This window comes from Ornithorhynchus anatinus, chromosome 12, assembly GCF_004115215.2.
Source record: "Ornithorhynchus anatinus isolate Pmale09 chromosome 12, mOrnAna1.pri.v4, whole genome shotgun sequence".
Classification (NCBI taxonomy): Eukaryota; Metazoa; Chordata; class Mammalia; order Monotremata; family Ornithorhynchidae; genus Ornithorhynchus; species Ornithorhynchus anatinus.
Genome location: NC_041739.1, coordinates 53390819 through 53414156, shown reverse-complemented (window position 1 = coordinate 53414156; position 23338 = coordinate 53390819). Strand labels below are relative to the sequence as shown.

General features: G+C 42.0%; 1 protein-coding gene across 4 annotated transcripts in view; it reads left to right on the top strand.

The window, feature by feature from the left end:
- The window catches only part of ANXA5 (annexin A5), a 71352-nt gene extending 48247 nt beyond the window's left edge, over window positions 1-23105 (top strand). For 3 of the 4 annotated variants that reach the window (XM_029076778.1, XM_029076782.2, XM_007672997.4), the window contains exons 4-13: window positions 1446-1540; window positions 3905-4018; window positions 6058-6151; window positions 8162-8241; window positions 8649-8708; window positions 15228-15321; window positions 16228-16323; window positions 18435-18493; window positions 21190-21312; window positions 22489-23105. In XM_029076778.1, the coding sequence (XP_028932611.1) occupies window positions 1446-1540; window positions 3905-4018; window positions 6058-6151; window positions 8162-8241; window positions 8649-8708; window positions 15228-15321; window positions 16228-16323; window positions 18435-18493; window positions 21190-21312; window positions 22489-22551 (878 nt within the window). In that variant the 3' untranslated portion in view covers window positions 22552-23105. The remainder of the gene's footprint in view (window positions 1-1445; window positions 1541-3904; window positions 4019-6057; window positions 6152-8161; window positions 8242-8648; window positions 8709-15227; window positions 15322-16227; window positions 16324-18434; window positions 18494-21189; window positions 21313-22488) is intronic. The other variant, XM_029076779.1, reaches the window with a different exon arrangement.
- Window positions 23106-23338: the final 233 nt, after the last annotated feature.

The following is a 23338-nucleotide window of genomic DNA, read 5'->3' as shown; positions in this document are numbered from 1 at the left end:
GGCCCATTCTCTGTCCAGTGTCCACTGTCCATCACAGGAGTGGGCCTTCAGTGCAATCAACAGCCAGGTTGGAGGCAGAGGAATGGGAGGATTAGGGAAAGCTAGTTCCAAGGTTGTTCCAGAAAATCCAGCAGGTTTAATTTTCATATAATGAGATTAATTCTAGACAATGATAAAGTGGTGGCTATTTTAGTTTCTTTCCTTCCCCTATATTCTGCCGGTCCATCTCCCCTCCTAACCTTTAAGATCAGCTGCAATTGCTAAAGGGATTAGAGAAGTAGCATGGTGTCGTGGAAAGAGCATGGGCCTGGGAGTCAGAGAGTCAGAGCAGGTTTTAATCCTGCTTGGTCTGCAGTGTGACCCAGGGCAAGTAACTTAACTTCTTTCTCTCTCTTAGTTTCCTCATCTATAAAATGAGGATTCAATACCTGTTCTCCCTCCCCTTAGACTGTGAACTTCATGAAGAACAGGAACTGTGTCCAGTCTGATTTTCTTGTATAATACCTGGCTTAGTGAAAAGAACACGGGCTTTGGAGTCAGAGGACAGGGTTTCCAATTCTGGCTCCACCACTTGTCTGCTGTGAGACCTTGGGCAAACCACTTAACTTCTTTGTGCCTCAATTACATCATCTGTAAAAATGGGGATTAAGACTCTAGGACCCACATGGGACAACCTGATTACCTTGTATCTACCCCAGTGTTTAGAACAGTGCTTGCCACATAGTAAGTGCTTAACAAGTATCATAATAATTATTCTAAGTTCTAAGCACTGGGGTAGATACAAGTTAATCAGTTTAGACAGTCCCTGTCCTACATGGGCCTCACTCTACTCCAACCCAAAGTACTTTCCCAAGTGCTTAGTACAGTGCTCTGCACACAATAAGTGCTCAATAAATATGATTGAATGAACGAGTAACCCAGCGCTTAGTTTCATCATCATCTGTACAGCAGCTTCACTCTGTCCGCTGAAGCGGCCTAGCGATGTTGTTCTTAAAATACAGTCAAACACAATTCTCCTGTTAGATGAGGGTTGCATTCTTGGAGAATCTGGATCAAGGAAAAATCATGTTGTAGTGCTCATGCATTGACTGACACCATACGTGTGCACGTAACCATTTCCAGGCAGACGCGTTTAGCAAAGAACTTTCTCTGATTTTGCAAACCAGGGTGGGAAAACTGACTATATTCTATCTGCTACTGACTCGGTAATCCAAGGTTTGGGAATATGCAGATATAGAAGATTGTCTCTTGTTTATGCCCCGTGAAGTTTCTAGCTAATTGCTGGGCCCGAGGGCAGTGATTAGGAATTGAGCCTCAGGGGTAATTCAGTAAATGGAAGAGTCTAGGGGAATGTGAACTGAGAGAATGTTTTCAAAATGCATATGCTACTCTCCTTCTCAGAGATCTGTGAAGTATAACAGAACTTTGAATTCAATGAATTACAGGTACTGATGAAGAGAGTATCCTGACTCTCCTTACAGCTCGGAGCAATACTCAGCGCCAAGAGATTGCAGGGGCCTTTAAAACTCTGTTTGGCAGGGTAAGGAAGAAAACGTGCAGTCCACCCTCCTCCCTCCTTAAATCCCAAATTAGAATACGACAGTGACTGCAAAATATGAGGCCTGTTTGAAAAATAACCATTCATCTCCTCCCTGATTTTGCAGGCTTTTTGATATCCATAAGATTTTGGGCTTCTGTTCCTTTGCCATCCATTTTTGGTTTTTCCTTTTTTGTTGGTGGTTTTGGCAACCATGTTTTTTTCACATAGGAGTCTTTCCTTATTGTTGAGTCAGTGATTCCCATAGAGTGTTGCCTCTTCCAAGCTTGTCTTTCGTCCACTTCGTCTAATTGTTCATCTCCCATGAACTCAGTGTACTCTAGATCAGTTGATTTCTCCCGGGTAGGGGGCAGTGGGGATTTTTTTTAGGCTAAATTATCTATGGATTAGCTCTTACCTTTGTCTCCAGTGTTACACTTTTGGGGATTGGCAGTCTACAGATAAGTCTAGCTTCCATCCAGGCCAGAAACCAAGGAATCACCCTGATCAACCAAGACCAGCTCAGGCTGGACGCTCCTTCAACCAGGACAGGAGACTGGCAGTCAGCCATCTATCCGTGAGAAGTAGCTGTTGGTTGGTTGGCCCCAGGCCAGTTAATGGGCACATGGAAGACATAATTCAGGGCCCCCAAATTCCTGCCCACATGAGCTCAGCCAGTTGGAATTCAGCTTATGCAGTCTTTGTCTTGAATGCGAGGGTGTACATTTGCACTGTTCATCAGGTGGATTCTGGAAATTTTTCTCAAATATTCTTTTTGCCTATCCTTTGGCTGAAGGATTCCCCCCGCCAGTATGTGTGTCTAATGATTTCTATGTAGTCCAGTGGCTCCAGCGATTGAACTTTCAGCTCACTGATTTGTCTCTTAATTTGATTAACCTATGTGGGAGAAGAAACTAAGACCAGACTTATTTTCTAAATAAAGTGGAAATGTGCATGGAGCCAATGCAAGTTTATTCTTATTATAACACTGAGAAGCTGCTGTGAAAATTCACATCCAAAGTGCTCTGAAGCAGGTGGAAAAATACAGCGTCTCCTCCAAATCTTATTTAACCAGCTTCTTGTACATATAAGTGAATTATATAGTCGATCTTAGAGAAAAGTGAATTCATATAACTTGATTTAACCTAACCTGTTGATATTGACTCCATCTCGCCCCTACTTCTTGAGGAAGGAAAGAGGTGAAGGTTTTTATTTGCCCATAGTTCTGCAGAGGAAGTAGGTTTTGATCTCATGGGAAGCTTTTATTCTACCCAGCGATTAAGGAAGCTTCATTGGCCTGCTTTGTTTCTGTTTTGAAGAGAGGCCATGTAACTGCAGCAAGGGAGGGATGAGGCAGAATTTCGTGGTTCCCCTCAGAGAAATAGTGCAAAGAAGCAGAAACATTAGGAAGGGACATATGTAAAGAAGACACACTCATTTACCCAGGTAGAGAAAATCAGACAAATGTCAGATTCAGAGAAATAAAGTATACAGACTTATAGCACTGCCCTTCGTTTTCAGAGGTGACACTTTAGGTAGTAATCATTCATTAATTAAAATACAATTTCTCTGAAAGGCACATGAAACACTGATTAAATACATTTTGGAGTTAGAGAAAATGCCTCTGTGAGATGGTTGAAAACCAGTCTTGAGATCGTCAGGTGGGTTTAACTTCACCTTGAGAGCTTTAATTCTCTGATTTGTTTCTTTAGAGCAAAATACCCTTCTCCTCTTTTTGAACAATGTTCATATTTAGCAAGAGTAATCTGAAAAGATAGTGCTGACTCTAAGTGGCTTCAAGTCCCCTTTTGTGCTGTGGCCCAAATGTAGGAAGTGAGGGAGTAGGGACAGAGGTCTTTGTCCCCACTGGGTTTTGGAAGGACCGACAAGAGTTGGGGGAGATGTGTGAGCAGGCATATGTGAAGGAAGCTGTCACCAAGCTTTCACCTCCCCTAGTACCTCTGATTTCTCTTGACCATGAAGGGGGGAGGGGGAAAGCAAAGGAGACCAAGAGTTTGAGAAAACAGACAAAGGTATCTGGTCAACTGGGCCTCAGGGAACCATTGACCAAACCCTGTCCCAGTGACCCGAGCACTCTGTGGAGAGAACACAACATCTAACACCCCAACATTCACAAATGATGCCCAGGACCAGCAGGCTGAACTAGACTGTTAATCTGAAAAAAGATATTTTATTGAACCATCTCAACGCCTGATTTTCTGTAACTGAGTTTAGATTTAGTATTGGTCAATATACTGCAAATAACTATTAAGGTACACTCATTTAAAATGTTCACATTAAAGGGTTCTTGCATAAAACCACTATTCTGCTATTCAATTTTGGTATTGTGTGTGTTCTGTGAGGTAGGATCTTCTGGATGACCTGAAGTCAGAACTGACAGGCAAATTTGAAAAACTGATCGTGGCCCTGATGAAACCGTCTCGGCTCTATGATGCCTACGAACTTAAGCATGCTCTTAAGGTAAAAGAGTAAGAGACAATATAGCATCTTTTTCTCTAAAGAATGAACACCATTTCTTAATGAGATATTGTTTTGGGTTAATATAAATGCATAGCAAATCCTACCGTGATACTAAATTTGTTTCTTCTTTATTTTGGTGAAGACAGTTGGGAAGTGGAAGGCAGTTAAGAGAAAGAGAGAGAAAACATGACTAATGGATGCTTATCAATGAAAAGATTACAGTCTTTTTTCTGCCCCATTTATTGTGGAGCCTCTTAATAGTTTTTATAATTTACCTGCCTTGATATTTTATTGGGATTTAATATAGTTATGTAGATACTGATTTGTGTGTATTAAAGAAGAGGGAAGATGATGTGTAAACAGATAAAAATTGGCAGATGGGAGAGAAACATTCCTCAGCCTTTTTGGTTTAAGAAGTGAAAACTGAAATAAATTTGCAAGTAAGGATATGTTTTTCCAGATCTCTTCCTACTCCATTCCCCAATATAATAGAAGTCATCAACGAATTTCAAGCCTGAACGCAAATGACTTGTCAGTTTTAAATTGAATCAAGCTATAACCAGTATTTCAGGAACATCTAACTTCTAGATATGGATTATGCTTTATATGTTTTTAATCTTTAGTCTCTGGAAAATTTGATCGTGTTTTTAGCACTTGGGTTGAGTGTAAGTATGTTACTTCACTCACAATCCTTCTACTTTATTTGAACTGTAGATAGTTTAATCTGTTAATCAGATTAACAATTGGAAAGCATTTAGAACAAGAAAAGGCTTGGCTTTTGCTTCTTTGTAAACTATTAGCAGAGAGAGAATTTTATGAATTATTCATACATCAGCACTTACTCTGCTTCACAACGTTTGAAAGGGGCATGTTATTAAAAGGCCCAGTAGGAGAGAGAGAGGGTGGCTAAGAAATGAGGTATATATAAGCAACACACATTTGTGGTACGTCATTTTTGGTAATAGCAGAGAGAAGCAGCCTGGCTTAGTGTATAGAGCATGGGTCTAGGAATCGGAAGGACCTGGGTTCTGATCCCGGCTACACCATTTGCCTGCCGTGTGACCTTGGGCAAGTCGCTTAATGTCTCTGTGCCTCAGTTATTTCACCTGTAAAGTGGGGATTAGAAGTGAGAGCCCTATGTGGGAAATGGATTTTGTCCGACTTGATTAGATTATATCTGCCCCAGTGCTTGGTACAGTGCCTGGGACATAGTAAGCACTTAAATATTATTTTTTTTTAAAAAAGTCCCCTTTTCATCAAGTGATCCTTAAAATGGGGACTGTTTTAAGTAAATTCCTTTGTATAAATATTGGAGGGGCAAAATATCTAAGTTTTAAATTCTGGACCTTGTGGTGGCGTGAATTTCTTACACAGCCCCTTATGTTGATATTGGTGAGAAAAGGTATGGAGAAATGAGCAGATGGCGGTGAAGATTTTTTAATGTAGTTCTACTGAGGTTGATCTGTACCTTCCAGAATGCCACTGGCTAAGAACTACCAATCAGGAAGATTTCCTACCTAGTTCTAATTATAGAAGTAATGGCAGTAATAGTATTATTAAGTGCTTATTATTGTGTGTGAAGAGCACTGTACTAGGCTCTGGGAAATATTATATAGGTAGGAATTAGACACTCCGAGGGGAAGTGATTCAAGTGTGGTATTTTCAAAACGGGTTCTTTGCAGAAAGCTACAATGTTTAAGTGTATCTTCAGAATTAGCACTTACGCAGTAATTATGCAGTTGTCAGAAGCTCAAGCCTACTGTTTTAGTTTCTGTATGAAATGTGGGCTCTGGATGGGTTTAAGTATTTGAATTCTGAAAAAGAAGGGTGTTGTGTAAATGGCAAGCGTTACAGGGCAACACTTGTAAATGGAAAAGAAAAGGAGAAGGCTGTATAAAATTTTCAGAAAACTTTAGTAGAGAAAAGAGAATGCATTACATTTTTTTTTGCAAGTAGCATTGTTATAAGAAATGAACGGATTTTTCTTAGTTGCTTTTGCTGATGTGTGTTTTCTTTTGCTGTTTTTCCATTCCTTTAAGCAGGGAGCAGGGACAGATGAAAAAGTGCTAACAGAAATTCTAGCTTCCAGAACACCCGAGGAGCTGAGGGAAATAAAACAAGCTTATGAAGAAGGTAAATGACCTTTTTCCAGTAATACAACAACTGCCTCTTCTTCCTCTCAATCTATCATAAACTTTGTTTAAACTTTCATTCTCTGCTCATTCTAGCATCTGATTTTGGTATTTGAGCAAAGTGATTCTTAAGGAACACCTGAGTTGAGGAAGCACTGAATAATTTCAGTAAGAAGGAAACAGAATCTATTCCAAAGATATAGAAAACACATGAAAAGTGGGGATGTGAACCTCTGTGGAGAATTGTCAAAGTGAGGAATTATTTTTTATTAAAATTTGATTACTCTAGCTACTCCTTAGCTAAGAGTAAAGGAACTGCTCACGAATTATCTTTGGTTTTCCATGCTTTCAGTGTGAATCCTGTCATGAGACTGACCAGAGCCAAGGCAACAAAATCAGGGAAACATTTTAGAACTTGGAAGGTATGCTTTGGTTCGAGAGAGTGCAGGAATCTGAGTCTGATTCTCGAGTCCCAGAGGAGCAGGTGCCTGGGGAAAGATTAGACTTCCTAGCCCGGAAGGGACTAACTCCTAAATCAGTCAGTCAGACAATTAATGGTATTTACCGAGTGCTTACTGTGTGCAGAAAACTGCACTCAGCACTTGGGAAAGCACACTATGATAGAGCTGGTAGACTTGATCCCTTCCCTGAGAAACTTGCAATCTAAAGAGGGAGACAGGTATTAAAATAGACTACCAACAGGGGAAATTCTGGAGTATAAGAATATTTACAGAGGTATTAGGGGGCTGGGGTGAGTGTTCGAAGTGCTTTAGGGCTAAATTCAAAGTGTTGCTGACACTTTACTACAAGTTAGTCCACCTCAAAAGAATCCTTTTTGGAAGTGCTAAGCCCTCCCCCACTGTGCTGCATCTCCTGAGCCACCCCATCTTTCCCCAGTGTCCGAACTAATCTCCCCCTCCCCTTGGGGATGGAAGAGGAATAATTTGAACAGAACTCCAACACCTGGCTAACTCCCTTGGTTTGAGAGTCAGCACAGGTGGTTGCCTCTAGGCTCCTAGCCATCCATCTTTTGAGGTCTGCCCCTTTAGGAGGCAGTAGTTGGCTGATGCTGTATTGCTGAGAGGGGATACTGGAAGAACTGCACCCCAGTCATGGAGAAGTAAGAGCTAGAGTAGGTGGGAGGAGGAATTGTTTGTGCTGCTGCCATGCTGTGGGGCTGATTCTTCCAGGGCCTCCACTGCAGAGGCTGAGAGCCAGTGGTTTTATCTGCTTTGGTTGCTGCCAGTGCTCTGCTTCTTGCTGGGAGCCCCGTAAGGTTTGGTTATGACGGGAAGCTCAGCAAAAAGCCGCTCTGTTGTTTGTGTTGCTGCTACTGTGATGACCCTACCATTTCTGGTTCTTGTTGAAAATGTCTGGTGCTCCTGATGCACAGTACATCCACTGGCTGTTATCCTTCCTCCCTTCCATTGCAACTGTCCATGAGCCAAGTTGGGGAAGTAGAGAGGGAACAGTGTCATTCCCATCTCTCCCATGTGTTTCTGAGTCCTGCGAACTATTCTGTTTGGGAAGTGGGATCTGCTTAGCAAGTCCACAGGTGCATCTTGACACTGTTGGGTAGAGGAAAGCAAGTTCCCAGGGATGAGGACTGGAATTAAAAAATATAAAGACTTTTCTTTGAAAGTGGCTTTGATGAGAACATTTTTCATGGAGGTTTGTTATTCACTGTACTGAAGGGGCATTCTGGTTCCAGTGTGATCAGGGAGAGATTGAAACCTTTTGCAGACAGCATTCAGTAGCCATTAAGTGTGCTAGGTGGAGAGCAAGGAATTCAATTTTCAACTTGAATCTGGGTCTCATGTGTTTTTCATCTCGTCTTCTCATATAGCCACCCTTTGGGAGTCTGTTTCCCTAAGCTGGGTTGACCAGGTTTCATGGTTTCACACAGTGAAAAGGCTCCGTTCTTCTGCCTTAGTAATGAGAAGGGTGGTGATGCTTTCTAATTAAAAGAACTGTGATGGGTTAATATAAATGTGGAATTATTCTGTTGCAGAGTATGGCTCAAACTTGGAAGAAGATGTCACGGGGGACACCTCTGGATATTATCAGAGGATGTTGGTGGTCCTGCTCCAGGTACAACTCTGTGTTTTTTGGGGAGAACTAGAACAATGGATACTCTAGAAAAAATAAAGTTCTTTTTGTTAGAGTTCATTTTAAGGGCTGTTTTCAGGTCCTTGGATAAATATTTTTCAGAATTTTATTAATAAGTATTGAGAATAGTACTGCTTAAGCTGTGGCTGTTTTGTAGTGATATGATTTTCCAGTATTTAAGATATACCCATTGGAACAGAGTGGGTGGGGTGTGTGTGTCCTCTCTCTTTGGGGGTTGTTTCAGGGAAGAGACTGATCTAGTAAATATTACAATTGTTGACCATTTTATTGGAGAAAAACATACACCAAGAAAAATGCCAGAAGGTGCTTTATTTTAAATGTAAATATCCCCACAACTCTAACACTTTGCCGGGGTGAATTGGTTTTAGGCTAACAGAGACCCCGATCCTGCACTTGATGATGATGCTCAAGTCGAACAGGATGCTCAGGTGGGTGGAGCTTAGTCTCTTGATTTCCAGCAAATTAAAGTGGCTGAGGAGGTACCAACAAGGAAATTCTTCATTCATAATAGCCCTTTTACAGTCTTACCAACATATGGCTTCGTTGTGGGATAGAGCTGTGTGGACTTTGGCAAAACCACCATAGAGCCACGTCTCTCCAACTGGGAGAGGCATTTTGACAGGGTGGACACCACCCTAATGTATCACTTAATGACAATGTAGCAGATCTACCACACCACCCAGAAAGTTTCCAAGAAGCCAGATGTTGGAGCTTTTGAATAATATTGAGATGTGAGCAATGGAAATTCTTGCATCAGTTCTGTAAACAGGAAAAAGGAGGAGTTGGAATAAGGCAATGCAGGGGTAAACGATATCCCATTACAGATTGGACCACTCCAGCTATATCTGGAAGAAGGCAGTGTCTCTGCACTTCCTTTCCTAAACAGGAAAAAGGAGTAGGAATAAGGTAATGCAGGGGTAAATGATATCCCATTACAGATTGGACCACTCTAGCTATATCTGGAAGAAGGCAGTGTCTCTACATTTCCTTTATTGAATTGTGAGTGGAGGCTTATATTCTCATTTGATTGCTTTCAAATGAAACTTTGCACTTAAGGTTTTTGCCAAAGATATGGGACTAAACAATACACTTGCATGTTTAGAGGGAAGGAAACCCTGGAAATTCAAGCACAATATGAAAAATATTTGAAATATTCATCTGCAGACAGTGAGGGAATGGTATTTTGGAATCTAGGAAGGATAGAGCGCAGTCCTTTAGGCTGGTTCTAATGTTAAATCAGGGGATACATGGGAAACCACTCAAGGGATTTTTGTGATTTGTATCCCTACTGCAATGAACATTTCTCTCCTGCAGCCCCTGAGATCCATTGCTGGGCTGCCACTGCCCGTAATTTACGGGCAGGGAGCAGCTCAAATAAGTATTCCTAAAGTCTGCAGCCAGCTTGGGCAGGTTTGGATGACGAAGGACGCCTTGGTTATTTTCATATCACCACTCCTATTTTGAACTGGCATAGTCCAAATTGTTCGGGATGGTGCTTTCCCTGATCTATCTTCATATCTGATTTTATATAAATGGAGGCACAGACACTCTGACATTACTTAATAAGATGGGCATAGTTCTAGTCATCTCTTCCTATAAAATTGTACCTCCAAATTGCCATCTCCCAAGGGTTCCGAATGGCTGGGAGGTGGCGATCGACATAACCCGCTCCCAACTGCTGAAGGTCTTTTCCCACTAGAGGATCCAGACTGTGACAAAAATGAGGCTGAAGGGTAAGGAGACCCATCAGTCGCCCAACCAACCCCTATTTTCACTCCAGTCCCACATCTCGGAGGGCTGGCTGCCAGGGTCCTGCTGTTAGTGTCCTGATGTTGGCACCGGGGAGTTTAGCACTTACTAGTGCCAAGGTGGCAGGGTAAGATATGTCTCCCTGGGCTCTTGTTACTCTGCATGAGATTTAGGCCATTTTGCTGGTAACCTAGTACATTTCCACTATCAACAGGATCATCTGATACGCCTTGCTTCTCTTTTTCTGTTTTTGGATTTTATTAGCATTTCGTCAGCGTGGCCCGACCTTTGTCAGATGAAAGTGTTTGGGCCAGTTTTTCAGCAGATGGTTTTAACAGCTCTGATTTTCAAAGTTAACATGCTACAGATGATCAGGGCATCACCAGATTTGCCTAGGTACCAACAAATCAAAAGCAGTTGTCCCCATTAGAATAATTCTAAGTAGGTGCAGCTGCCAAACTAGAACTAATAGAGAAGGAGGGCACTTTCCAGGCTAGCAGGGGATCAACGTAGACCCTGTTGCAACATGAGACTCTTGGGTGGAAAGAGCAGCATTTTGAATCCATTCAAGATTGTAGTGTTCTGTGAGTTCATTTTAAGGGACCACCAGAGAAACCAGACATTAAAGTTATGAAAGGGAAATTGCTTGGTTTGGAACATGACCTAAATGAGCCTCCTTTACTATAGGCTGGCAAAAAGCCTGAGCTGAAATGGGGTGGATGAGCAGTGAAACCGCATTGGCCCCAGTGCCAAATATGACCCTATCGTGGATGTATTGGGTACAGTGGCCCAGAATACTGTGGCATCTCTGGGCCACAGGTTGCTCTGGTTTGGGTAGGAGTTCTCAGTGGGAGGCGGAACTTCCATTGACTGCAACATCCTTCCTTTCCCCCAGCTACCCAAAGCATACGATCAGTCGGTGGTATTTTTTGAGTGCTTTCTGTGTGCAGAGCACTGTACTAAGTGCTTGGGTGAATGCACAACAACAAAGTTGGTGGACATGTTCCCTGCCCACCATGGGCTGTCAGTCTAGAGGACATCTAGAATCGCTGCCCTGGGTCGTGTGCTTTGCCTCAATTACTCTGCTGTGATTCAGGCCGGAGACTCAGGTCAGAGCCAGGCCACACTCTTCCTGGAAAAGCACTTGTGACTCCTAATTCACTCAAATTTATTTTGGATTACTCAACTGCATTGGAAAGGGGTCATTTTATGAAAAGTCTTGCACTAAAGCCAGAATAGGTTGGGGAAGTGGCCCAAAGGAAAGTAATGCGATGCCGAAAAGTCAGTGGGATTGTTATCGCAATCTGGAGTTTCAGATCCTTTCTGTGAAAGTGAACTCAGAAAACTAAAGGACCCTTTTATAAGAACAGTTTTCATCCTCTTGAACAGAAGAATGCTTTAACCAGGTATTTTAATTCTGTAATTTGGTAAGCTAAGGTGTGTCATTCAGTTCAGATAAGCACCTGTAAGAAAGCACATTTTGTAGTTACTGAAGTTTGTAGTTATTGTGTTAGATATTGTAGCGATTTTGCTTTAAGGCAATCAGGTCTCCCTCTCCTACCTTACCTTGCTGATTTCTTTCTACAACTCAGTCATTCATTCATTCATTCAATAGTATTTATTGAGCGCTTACTATATGCAGAGCACTGTACTAAGCGCTTGGGATGAACAAGTCGGCAACAGATAGAGACAGTCCCTGCCGTTTGACGGGCTTACAGTCTAATCGGGGGAGACGGACAGACAAGAACAATGGCACTAAACAGTGTCTCGTAAAAACAATGGCAACTGAATAGAATCAAGGCGATGTACAATTCATTAACAAAATAAATAGGGTAACGAAAATATATACAGTTGAGCGGACAAGTACAGTGCCGTGGGGATGGGAAGGGAGAGGTGGAGGAGCAGAGGGAAAAGGGGAAAATGAGGCTTTAGCTGCGGAGACGTAAAGGGGGGATGGCAGAGGGAGTAGAGGGGGAAGAGGAGCTCAGTCTGGGAACGCCTCTTGGAGGAGGTGATTTTTAAGTAAGGTTTTGAAGAGGGAAAGAGAATCAGTTTGACGGAGGTGAGGAGGGAGGGCGTTCCAGGACCGCGGGAGGACGTGACCCAGGGGTCGACGGCGGGATAGGCGAGACCGAGGGACGGTGAGGAGGTGGGCGGCAGAGGAGCGGAGCGTGCGGGGTGGGCGGTAGAAAGAGAGAAGGGAGGAGAGGTAGGAAGGGGCAAGGTGATGGAGAGCCTTGAAGCCTAGAGTGAGGAGTTTTTGTTTGGAGTGGAGGTCGATAGGCAACCACTGGAGTTGTTTAAGAAGGGGAGTGACATGCCCAGATCGTTTCTGCAGGAAGATGAGCTGGGCAGCGGAGTGAAGAATAGACCGGAGCGGGGCGAGAGAGGAGGAAGGGAGGTCAGAGAGAAGGCTGACACAGTAGTCTAGCCGGGATATAACGAGAGTCCACACACTTGGCTTCTGTAACGCCACCCTACTTACTGTATCTTGATTTTATTGCCGACCTCTTGCCCACAGCCTCTCTCTGGCCTGGATCTTCCCCTCCCTTCATATATGACAGACTACCATTCTCCCCACCTTCAAGCCCTGATAAAGTCACATATTTCCTCTAAAAGGCCTTCTCTGACTAAGCCCTCATTTCCCCTACTCCCTGTCCCTTCTGCATAGCCTATGCACTTGGATCTCTTCCCTTTAAGCACTCCATATTCACCCCACTCTCAGGCCCACCGCATTTACGCACATATCCGTAATGTGTTTTAATGTCCATCTCCCCCTCTAGACTGTAAATTCCTTGTGGTCAAGGTCCATGTCTACCAACACTATTGAATTGTACTCTCCCAAGTGCTTAGTGGAGGGCTCTGCACATAAGTGGTCAGTAAATACCATGGATTGATCGAAGGGCAGTAATTCTAATGATTATGATGTTTGTTAAGGGCTTAATATTTACCAAAACAGTACTAAGTACTGGGTTAGATCAGTCAATATATTTTATAACTAATTTACAGATTCCCACAATATTATACAATGTGCCTGTTTAACATGCAAAAAACAATGTCCATGATCATGGTAGCTGCTCTCAACCCTTTTTTTGAATTCATGGTAAAAATTGATATTTTTTGTCATTCCATGTAAGATAAATCACTTGAATTTAGACTAAGGATTCAGTTGTAGATTTTTTTAGTCTAAATTTATTTTTATTTTTAAACCATGTTGTTTGTTACCCACAACAAATGTCTTGACCATATGATGTTTCCTTTTGCCATTTTATATGCGAGCTGTGCACACATGGTAAATATGTGCTATTAGTGACTATTACAGAGTCTGCTTATCGTGAGTGAAACATGAGTGCAATTATTTAAACACTTACAAGATGAAACTGTAGTTTATAGCACCAGGCTATAATAAATTAATCCTGACGTTGGAGAGATTCTTTATTGGTGATTTTTTTCCGTAATTATATTGGCAATCATAGGTGGTGCTTTTCCCTTGCTAGATTGAAAATACAGTCACTCAATCTTTTGACAACATCTGGCAAATTTATTTTAGAAATGCACAGGGAGGCGTCAACCTTTTGCAATTACACTTCTCAATTGCCATCTGTGTGTTATATCTCGACCTTTATGGGCAGTAGTCTAAAATAGTAGTTTAAGGCGCCTTCAGAAGCCTATGATTTTATTCAGAAGTGGACTGACTGGCAATGCCAACCTTTTCCCCAAAAAACCAACCCTGCTAGCATGAGACACTTAGTTAAGTTTTCATTTTTGTTTTTATTTCACACTCTTTATGAGGAATTTATTTAACCTTTTTCCTCTCTTCTCCTGCATACCCCTCCCTGTAATGCCACATGGGACTGAGCACAGAAATGAGATGCACCCACTTCTTTTATAATGCAAGGATTGTGGTCTCACAAAACTCCCACCATAACAAAAAATCACAATATAATATTTATGGGGTTCATGGCATCACACATGCACAACTGTTTCCTCCAACACTATCCAAACAGGTTCACCTTGTTGGACAAATGCTCCTTAGTACTCCTAATAGCTTTAAAGCCAAATCACGTGATAATAATGTGTGTTATGGCAGGACTGAATATATAGGGTTTCTTTGAAGCTGGATATGGCATGGGCGGTTGATACAATTTTTTTTTTTTAAATGCTATTTAGGCCCTTTGTGCTGGGAACTGTACTATGCACTGGGGTAGATAAAAGCCCATCAGGATGGACATGGTCCATGTTCCACATGAGGCTCACGGTCTTAATCCCCATTTTACAGATGAGGTAACTGGGGCTCAGAGAAGTTAAGTGATTTGCCCGAGGTCACATAGCAGGCAAGTGATGGAGCTGGGATTAGAACCCAGGTTCTTCGACTTTTCTTTCTTCACCTAAACTCTCCTAGCTTGACACAGATTTGCAGCATTCTCCTCAGCTTTTATGAGAATACAAATCATTTGTTTTCAACAACATAGAAGTTTTTTGGTGGGTAAACAGAAAGGGAGCAGCTGGGACTACCTTGTCTTCAGGGTTTTAATAACATTGGTAGTTAGTTGTCTCTCAAATTCAGTCATTCTTTAGCATTTTCAACGTGGCCATTATTGTTCTGATTAATTGTGCTCAAAGACCCAAATGTAAATGGACAGAAAAAGTAAATGGGATTTACATTTTCTGCTCTGTTTAGATATGTTCAACACAAACCTAAGCATCAAATCCCCTACATTCCTGCTGGCTCGCCTCTCTCTCGTACTAGCAGCTTGAGATGGTGGGAGTAGAGAAACACCCACGCCTCACCCCCTACAGGAGCATATAAGGGGGATTCTGGGAGATCTCTCTTCCTTTGTGCCCCCTTTTCCTCCCCTGGCTGTCCACTTCCATATCTGAGGAGGTGGAAGCATGGAGGCGGTAGGGGAATTTAACAGTGTTACAGCTAAACTGATGATGTGTGACTGAATTTAGGACAGTCTTCTTAGAATCACTGCTCTGATATGTCGGTCCATTGTGCTACCATCTAGTGGAATGTCCTGGACTAGGAGTCTCCCTCGCTGCTAACTTTGAGAGTGGGAAATGTGAGACTTAGTAAGCGATGAATTAAAAATTAATATGGAGGAGGAAAAAAAAACCCTTCATTTGCTAAGACAAAGTAACCTGCAAACGATTTGACAGAAATAATGGTGTATTATTGGCTGGAATTCTAACAGGATTTGTTTCAAGCTGGTGAACTGAAATGGGGAACAGATGAGGAAAAGTTCATCACTATTTTGGGAACTCGAAGTGTGGCTCACTTAAGAAAGGGTAAGTAGAGATGTGTAAAATGGACAGAAACTTCTGTTTGATAAAGTCTCGACTGATTAACTTATCCATTACATTCTCTTCTCTCTCGCTTGCATTAATCTTGACTTTTCAAGTAATTATAATTTGTTCCATTGCTTAAATCCATACTGCACGAGTCCTCCGGAAGAGTTCGTCTTTTCGTAAAATGCCCAACAGTGTTCTCCTCTGGAGTTTTTACTACTCCTCTTTTAAAACAAAGTGTGCCTCTTTTCACTAAATCTTTTTACCTTCTTGGCGGGGATAAAGAGAAGAAAATTACATTTCACATTTTTGAAAACTGGGTGGGAATATGAGACATGGTTAAAATGTGTGTGTCATGGCGGTTTCTTAGTGACACTCCAAAATAGACTGGAAATAAATTTCATATGTGTGAATAAGCATGAATCAGTTCTTAGGGAAAATAAGCCCCGTGATCAGGAGAAACCTTTAGTTTGAATCCCTAAAGAACAACCATCCCTCAGGAATTCATGAGTGAGGAGACCCAAGCTTTGGTGCCCATTCTCCTTCCTACTGAGACTGTGAGCCCATGTGGGACAGGGACTGTATCCAACCTGATAAACGCGTGTCTTCTCCAGTGCTTTAAACAATGTTTGACACAAAATAAGTGGTTAAATACTCTATTAGAAAAGAATGACTTCAAAGTCATAGTTAATGGTATTTATTAAGTGCTTACTATATGCAGAGCACTGTCCTTTCTAATCATTATATGGTTAAAAATGATGAAATTCAAAACCAACATAAAACAGTACTGTCCAGGATATTTCTGCTCAGTCATCAAGTCGGTACCTGTGACTTAAACTATTGAGTCACTCTTTTGGTAAAGAGCCATATTTACCCCTTTGAAACACAAGTGTTATTGCTTTTCAGTGTTTGACAAATACATGACCATTTCGGGATTCCAAATTGAAGAAACCATTGACCGGGAAACCTCTGGTAATTTGGAGCAGCTACTGCTGGCTATTGGTAGGTATCTGAAATAATCTTAGAGGGTGTACAGTATTTTTAAGAACAGTAAGGCTAACGCATGGGAAAATAGCCCAGTTATTTCCTTTTCAGAAACAAGGTAGCTCAGCAACCTGACCAAAGAGTAGGGACAAAACTAACATCTGGGTTCTCATTTTCCACGATCTAACACTATGCCATTAACTGTGGGTATTAGTTAATATGCTGCTTTGCAAATAGGGCAAACCGAAATGTTTCCCACTGAAACCAGATTTTGGATTGAGGTTTTGTTGCGTATTCAAGTGGTTGCCCTCTTGCCAAGGAGCTTTGAAATCTAATCCCAAGTTTTTTAAAACTCTTGCCTTGTCAACTCGCTAGCTCCTTGCCCATGCAGGCTTCTGCTTCTCCTTCTGTTAAATGCCCTTTACTCCAGCTCTGATAATGGCTGGTTGCCTGTGGCACTGGAGAAGGAATGTCTTTGGAAAGTGGGAAGATAATCTGAAGGTAGCTGTTTCGAAGATGGATGGGTCTGGAGAGATTGGATTCTGGGATCAGAGCAATCCAGGGAAATAAAGAGCAGTGAATTCAGGTAAATGAGTCCTCTTATTAAATGATATAAAATCTAGCAGAAGTTCAGTTTGAGAGCTTTGAGTAGTTGTCCTGCAGCAGGATTTTCTTGCTTCTGCCTTCCGATGAGCAAGCAGTGCTATCCAGACCATCTGGGACTCAGGAGTTCATTCATTTTGGACTCTTCACAGTAGTAGTAATGATATTTATTTAAGGCTTAGTTAATAAAGCACGGGCCTGAGAGGCAGAGAACCTGGGTTCTAATCACACTTGTCTGCTGAGTGACCTAGGGCAAGTCATTTCCCCGTGGCCCAGTTTCTTCAACTGCAGAATTAGGATTCAGTACCTCTTCTCCCTCCTACTTAGACTATGAATTCTATGTAGGACAAGGACTGTGTCCCACCTCATTAACTTGTATCTACACCAGTGCTTTAGAACAGTGCTTGATACATAGTAAGCACTTAACAAATACTGTGGGATGAGAAAGGGACAGCAATTAGATTGCTCATCAGAATCCAGTCAAAAATGATGAAATTTAAAAATAAAATCAATAGGTAGAATTTGTGGGTTTTCTCTTTTTTAAGGGGATTTTTCAATTGGAGTCCAGGTGGCCAAAGCTTAGCCCTCTATATCTATCCTTGGGCTTCCACCTGAGTAAGACAGTTTCCTGCCCAGTGCTGATACCGTAGCTTGATGACATTTCAGCAGGAACATAAGGCTCCATTGACAAGAAGCCTCTCCTCACCTGAGAGCCCACAGGAGTTCTTACAGGTTCGTAGGAGGGATGAATTCCTGTGCCTCGCTCTCATCATACTCTGTCGATCCCTTGCTCTTGCCTTCCCTCTTGTCTGGACCTCCGTCCTCCATCACAGCTGGCAGATCACCACTCTCCCCATCTTCAGTGCTTAGTACAATGCTCTGCCCACAGTAAGCGCTCAATATAAACGATTGATTCAAAAATCAACTAAAATTGCACCTCCACCAGGAAGCCTTTCTTGACCTCTTTCATCACCCCACCCTCTTCCCCCCCAACTGACACCTAAGCATTTGAGCCCTCACTCCCTGAGCACTTAGGTTCTCACTCCACCTTATGGGAAAGCGGCATGGCCTAGTGGGTAGAAAACGGGACTGGGATTCAGAAGGTCATGGGTTCTAGTCCCAGCTCTGCCACTTGTCTGCTGTGTGACCTTGGGCAAGTCACTTTCTATTCTCTGTGCCTCGGTTACCTCATCCGTAAAATGGGGAGTAAGATTGTGAGCCCGGTGTGGGACAAGGACTTTGTCCAATCTGAGTTGCTTGTATTCCCTCCAGCACTTAGTCCAGTGCCTGGCACATAGTAAGCGCTAAACACTCCAGTTTTGTGGGTGATAAGTGTGCACACACAAAACTACTGTATTGTCCTCTCCCAAGTGCTGTAGCTTTGGGGAATTCCAGTTGAATGCAAGTGAAAATCCCAAGGCACAGCTTCGATTTTTTAAGTGAAACTTCCAGGTTCTAGTTAATAGAGTTGCTTTGTTCAAGTTTATTTCAGTAGCAAGTAACCACTGAATTATTTATTTTGCTAGTGAAGTCGGTTCGAAGTGTCCCTGCCTACCTTGCGGAAACGCTCTATTATGCTATGAAGGTACGTATTTTTCGGTGTGTAGTTAAAGATTTACCATCTATCTGGCCTTTACCGACTTTGCAAGCTCTTCAGACCGACAGTTCAGCTACGCCCCCAAGGAGGGCAGAGGAGGTTGATTGTTCTCTTAGGGAAGGGGTTTACAGTTTGTGAGTCCTCTCCCAAAGAGGGGAGCTCTTTTGGGATTTTGAATAAAGCAGCGTGGTGTAGTGGATAGAGCAAGGGCCTGGGAGTCAGAAGGTCATGGGTTCTAATCCCAACTCTGCCACTTGTCTGTTGTGTGACCTTGGGGAAGTCACTTCACTTCTTGGGCCTCAGTCACCTCATCTTTAAAATGGGGATTGAGACTGTGAGCCCCATGTGGGACAGGGACTGTGTCCAACTCGATTTGCTTGCATCCACCCCAACACTTAGTACAGTATCTGTTTATCAAACAGCTTTATCCTCTTACCAGTAGTTCTTCCTACCTGCTGATGCTTATTCCTCAGATACAGTAGCCCTGGTAGGATTTGTTTCTGCTAGGAGATTAGAGGTCCTCTCTCTCTGTCTACAGTTTTAGAGGTTAGTGCCTGGTCCTAGCAGCACACACTCTCTAGCAGAGGATTTTGCCCAAGCTCTTGGCGATGTTTGCGAGGCAGGCTGGGCGGTTCATACTGTTAGTAATGTTCGGTGTCCAGCTAGAATTTCCCAAGCGTGCTGGATAGCAAACCTTTATTGAATTTTATGTGCAACCTAAATTTTCTTTATTAGAGGAAAAATCCTTTCCCTAGCTAGAGTGAGTCTCTTTTGGAATAACCTGTGGGTTCATTACACAATTTGGTCTTAAGACAAGTATTAGGGATTGTTCTTGCCACAACAGGAGTCGGTTCTGGTAGAACACAATCCACTAGGCTCAGGGTAGGAAGAAATGTCGTTTTGAGGCACATGGTTTTGGTCGACGTTTGATGCTGCTACACTTTTCAGTCTCTGCATCAGGCTTAGTGTACTGAACCTTACAGTATTTTGTGTCACTGGGTGATTTTGCAACTTTACAGTATTTAATATAGTAAAATAACACTGAGTGACAACGCTGTAGGGAATTCTACCAGTGATGGACATAATAATATAGGAATTTGTTTAGAAAAGGGTCGGTGGTGGTATCTTCAAGCTGCCTGTCGCATAACCCATTAATTCCTACTGAATCAATAGTTACGGTAGTCCAGTTCGTTCAAAAACAAAATCCCCTCATTGAAACAAAAGTGACCATATACCACTTATACTCTTAGAGGACTTTTATTAAAGAAAATAATGATATTTTACATTTCTATAATCACTTTTTCTACTTTAGATATGCAACCAAATTTAATTTATGCGATGTCATTACATTTTTGTAGTAGTGTGAAGAGTTTGGCTATAAAAGAGAAGCCAAAATGAAATCAGATAACATGAAATTTAAATGGTAATTTCAAATTTTCTTTCATCTTGGTATGCCTTTGTGAAATTACTCAAATGGAGAAGGCAGCTGTTTGACTAGACAACACAAATGGCTATGAAGTGCCAAGTAATTCTAGTGCTTAAATTGTTCAGTTGCTGATTAAATATATATGATCATGCTTTTCCGAGGTTCGGTGTAAAGGGTCAGCCTTCTTTTTGGTGGCTGTTATTAATAACAAACAACAACATTGCAATTCACATTGTTAATATAATTAAATTATAAACTTGTGTAATGCAGTTGTGAAAGATATTTAAAGAAGTTACATTTCATTTGGATGGAAATTTTTGTGCCTTTTACTCAGAAACCAATCAGGGCACCTGTGTGCTGCCTCCCAGCCAATCCTAGGGCTCAAAGGATGACATATCCAATTGCTGCCATTTATATGCACTTTACTATATGCTTAGATTTGAAAACTTTTTTCAACCTCTGAACTGCATTGTTGTGCAAGGTCTTACACATTTGAATGGTGACATCAATTCTAAACCATATTTTGATTAAAAAATATAGTGGTACTGAGCAATTCTAAGAATAGATAAAAACTTTATAGATATATTGCCACATGATATCTCAAAAGTCATAAAGGCATCATTTATTGAATTGGTTTTATTGCTATTCAGTTTATTGCAGATAATGTAGTTTGTACTCAGGTTTAAACCATGGTCCAGCAGAGGTTCACCAGTGCTCCATTCTTGCTCAAAGAGCCTAGAACATACAATTTCAGAGAAGCAGCCTGGCGTAGTGGATAGAGCATGGGCCTGGGAGTCAGAAGGTCATGAGTTCTAATCCCAGATCTGTGACTTGTCTGCTCTGTGAGCTTGGGCAAGTCACTTCACTTCTCTAGGCCTTAGTTACCTCCTCTGTAAAATGGAGATTGAAACTGTGAGCCCCATGTGGGACAGGGACTTGTCAACCTGATTTGCTTATATCCATCCCAGTGCTTAGTACAGTGCTTGGCACATAGTAAATGCTTAACAAATACCATAATAATAATTATTGAAAGATGGAGTTTTTGTTTTAATCAAGACAATTTTAAGACTCCTAGTGGAAAAATCCTGCTGGTAAAACATCACTTATTTTGGCAAGTAGATTCGAAACATTTTGACTAAAAACCTTTTAAAACTTTTGCTTGCATTAGAAACTAAAACCATTTAAGTGCACAGACTCTTGTTCACTGGTTTTCCCCATATTAAATCCAGACTGTTTAATTTGCATTTTTCTTTTCAAGGGAGCTGGCACGGATGATCATACTCTCATGAGAATCATGGTTTCCAGAAGTGAAATTGATCTCTTTAACATTAGACACGAATTCAGAAAGAACTTTGCAACCTCCCTTCATTCTATGATTCAGGTAACGGAATCTCCCCTTAATCTGATCTGCTAAACCCTCCAAGTCTGTGCGAATAGAGGGGGGTGGTCATCTGTTCCTTTTTCCTCCCAAATTTAATTCCTAGAAAAACTTTAAATTTCCAGTTAAGATAATGTAGCTCAAAAAGAAATATTTGTTAAAGCCACCTTGAAAATAGCATCTTGCCTGGAGTCACCCCTTTTCCATTATGGCTCTGTTGGGGTTAGATGGGGGCTTCTCCATGGGTTCCCCTAGAACAACAATTCCCTCCCTCCTCACTAGTGTTAGGCAGGTAAACCCTAAGAAGGAGTGTCATGTGACGCTGCATTCTTGAAAAAACATATTTTACCTTTTCTTATAAAATTGAAGTGGAAGGGACACTTTTCAAAGATATGAAATATTTAATAGTCTTGAAGTTGAATGGGGGACTCTCCCTCTTCATCCTTCCACCCCTGCATTAAATAATCTCTAGAGTGCTTTTTTGTCTGTGGAATTAAATCACCTCCAACTTTAATTTATGGGGAAAAGTATACTTGTTTTTTTTAATAAATTCTTTTTCATCCATGGACAAAGGAACAAACTCATTATTCAGGATGAATTGCTATAGGAGGAAAAAATGTCAGTCCACTTTAAATGGGATTCCTATATATTGTAGGGAAAAAAAAGTTGTGGAATGAAAGCCTAGTATGGTTTTATCGTGCCCATACCCAGTATTTCCAATTTTTTTTCTTGAGGTTCCATCTATAAGGTCTACTTAGCTTTCTCTGGTTGAAGCCCACACTGGATTATCATGGCTTTATCTTGTCTATTAGAGAGAGGGCAGGGAGGTAGGAGACACCCATACTTTAGCCCAGAAAACCAGACTGAATTTAGTATGAAGTTGGAACATAAGTGGTTTACCTGATTTTTTCCTGTCGTTAGGGGGAAAACCAAGTTATGCAGGTTAGGCGGGGCCTGTGTTGGCACTGCCTCTTTAAGAGGGTGGGAGGGAGGAGCGGAATGCTATAAATAAATCACTTGGAGTGAAATTCCTTCTATAAATTCCTGACCTGAGTCATCCATTTGGATTTCCTGTTTGGAGACTAAAGAAGTCAGATATGTGTAATTGGTCACTGGGAGTTTCTTGTGGCCAGTGGAACTGTGAGTCATAGTGGCTAATGTTCTGAATTGGATTTATAGGATGATACATCTGGTGACTTCAAGAAGACCCTCCTGCTGCTGTGTGGCGGAGATGATGACTAAAGCTGCCCACAAACGGAAGGGTCCCCTCTGGTCCTCCCCTTCCCACCCCCACCAACCTCCCACCCCCGCCAACCTCCCACCCCCGCGTTGCTGCCTTCCAGCATGATTAGCTGCGTTTTTGTATGTTAGTGCGCCCTGACCTGCCTTAACTTACACTCACACTAGCATGTCAATGATTCAAAGGAAAAGTGAGAACGTGCGGTCGAAATAACATTGTCTCCCGGCTCCAACTCCCTTCCGTGTTGAGGTCTGTCTGCCCCACTGTCTGTGGAATCTGAAAGAATCCTTGACACAGGCATGCCCTCGTGGGTGCCCCTGGGAGAGCGACACGTTCACGGTTTGGCTCATGAAATCACGAAAGCGAGCGGAAGAAACTCTGTGTAAAAAATAAACCTTATTGGCTTCAACCTTTTTTTACTTCATTTATGTTAAATCACTAACCATGAAGATTTAGCTTTAAAATTGTGACCTCCTGGCTGTGCCCTTAGTAAAGTTGTGTGCAGAAGGACAACAGATGCAGCCAGAAGTGTAAATAAAATTATACACTTTCCTCACCCTCGGTTGTCTGTGCTTTGATTCCCCAAGCAGTGGGATCGACGGTGATGTCTTTCAAACTGAGGTCGAGAACAACAGATAGCCTCAAGCCTGAGACCTTAGATCCAGCGAGGAAAACAGTTCTGTGTTAGTGGTTTGCGGAGCCCAGCTTATACCCCTCATCCCTGCCAGCTAAGTTCCCACTTGGGCACAGAGGACAGCGAGTCAGTAGATTAGTGGGAGGAGTGGGGCA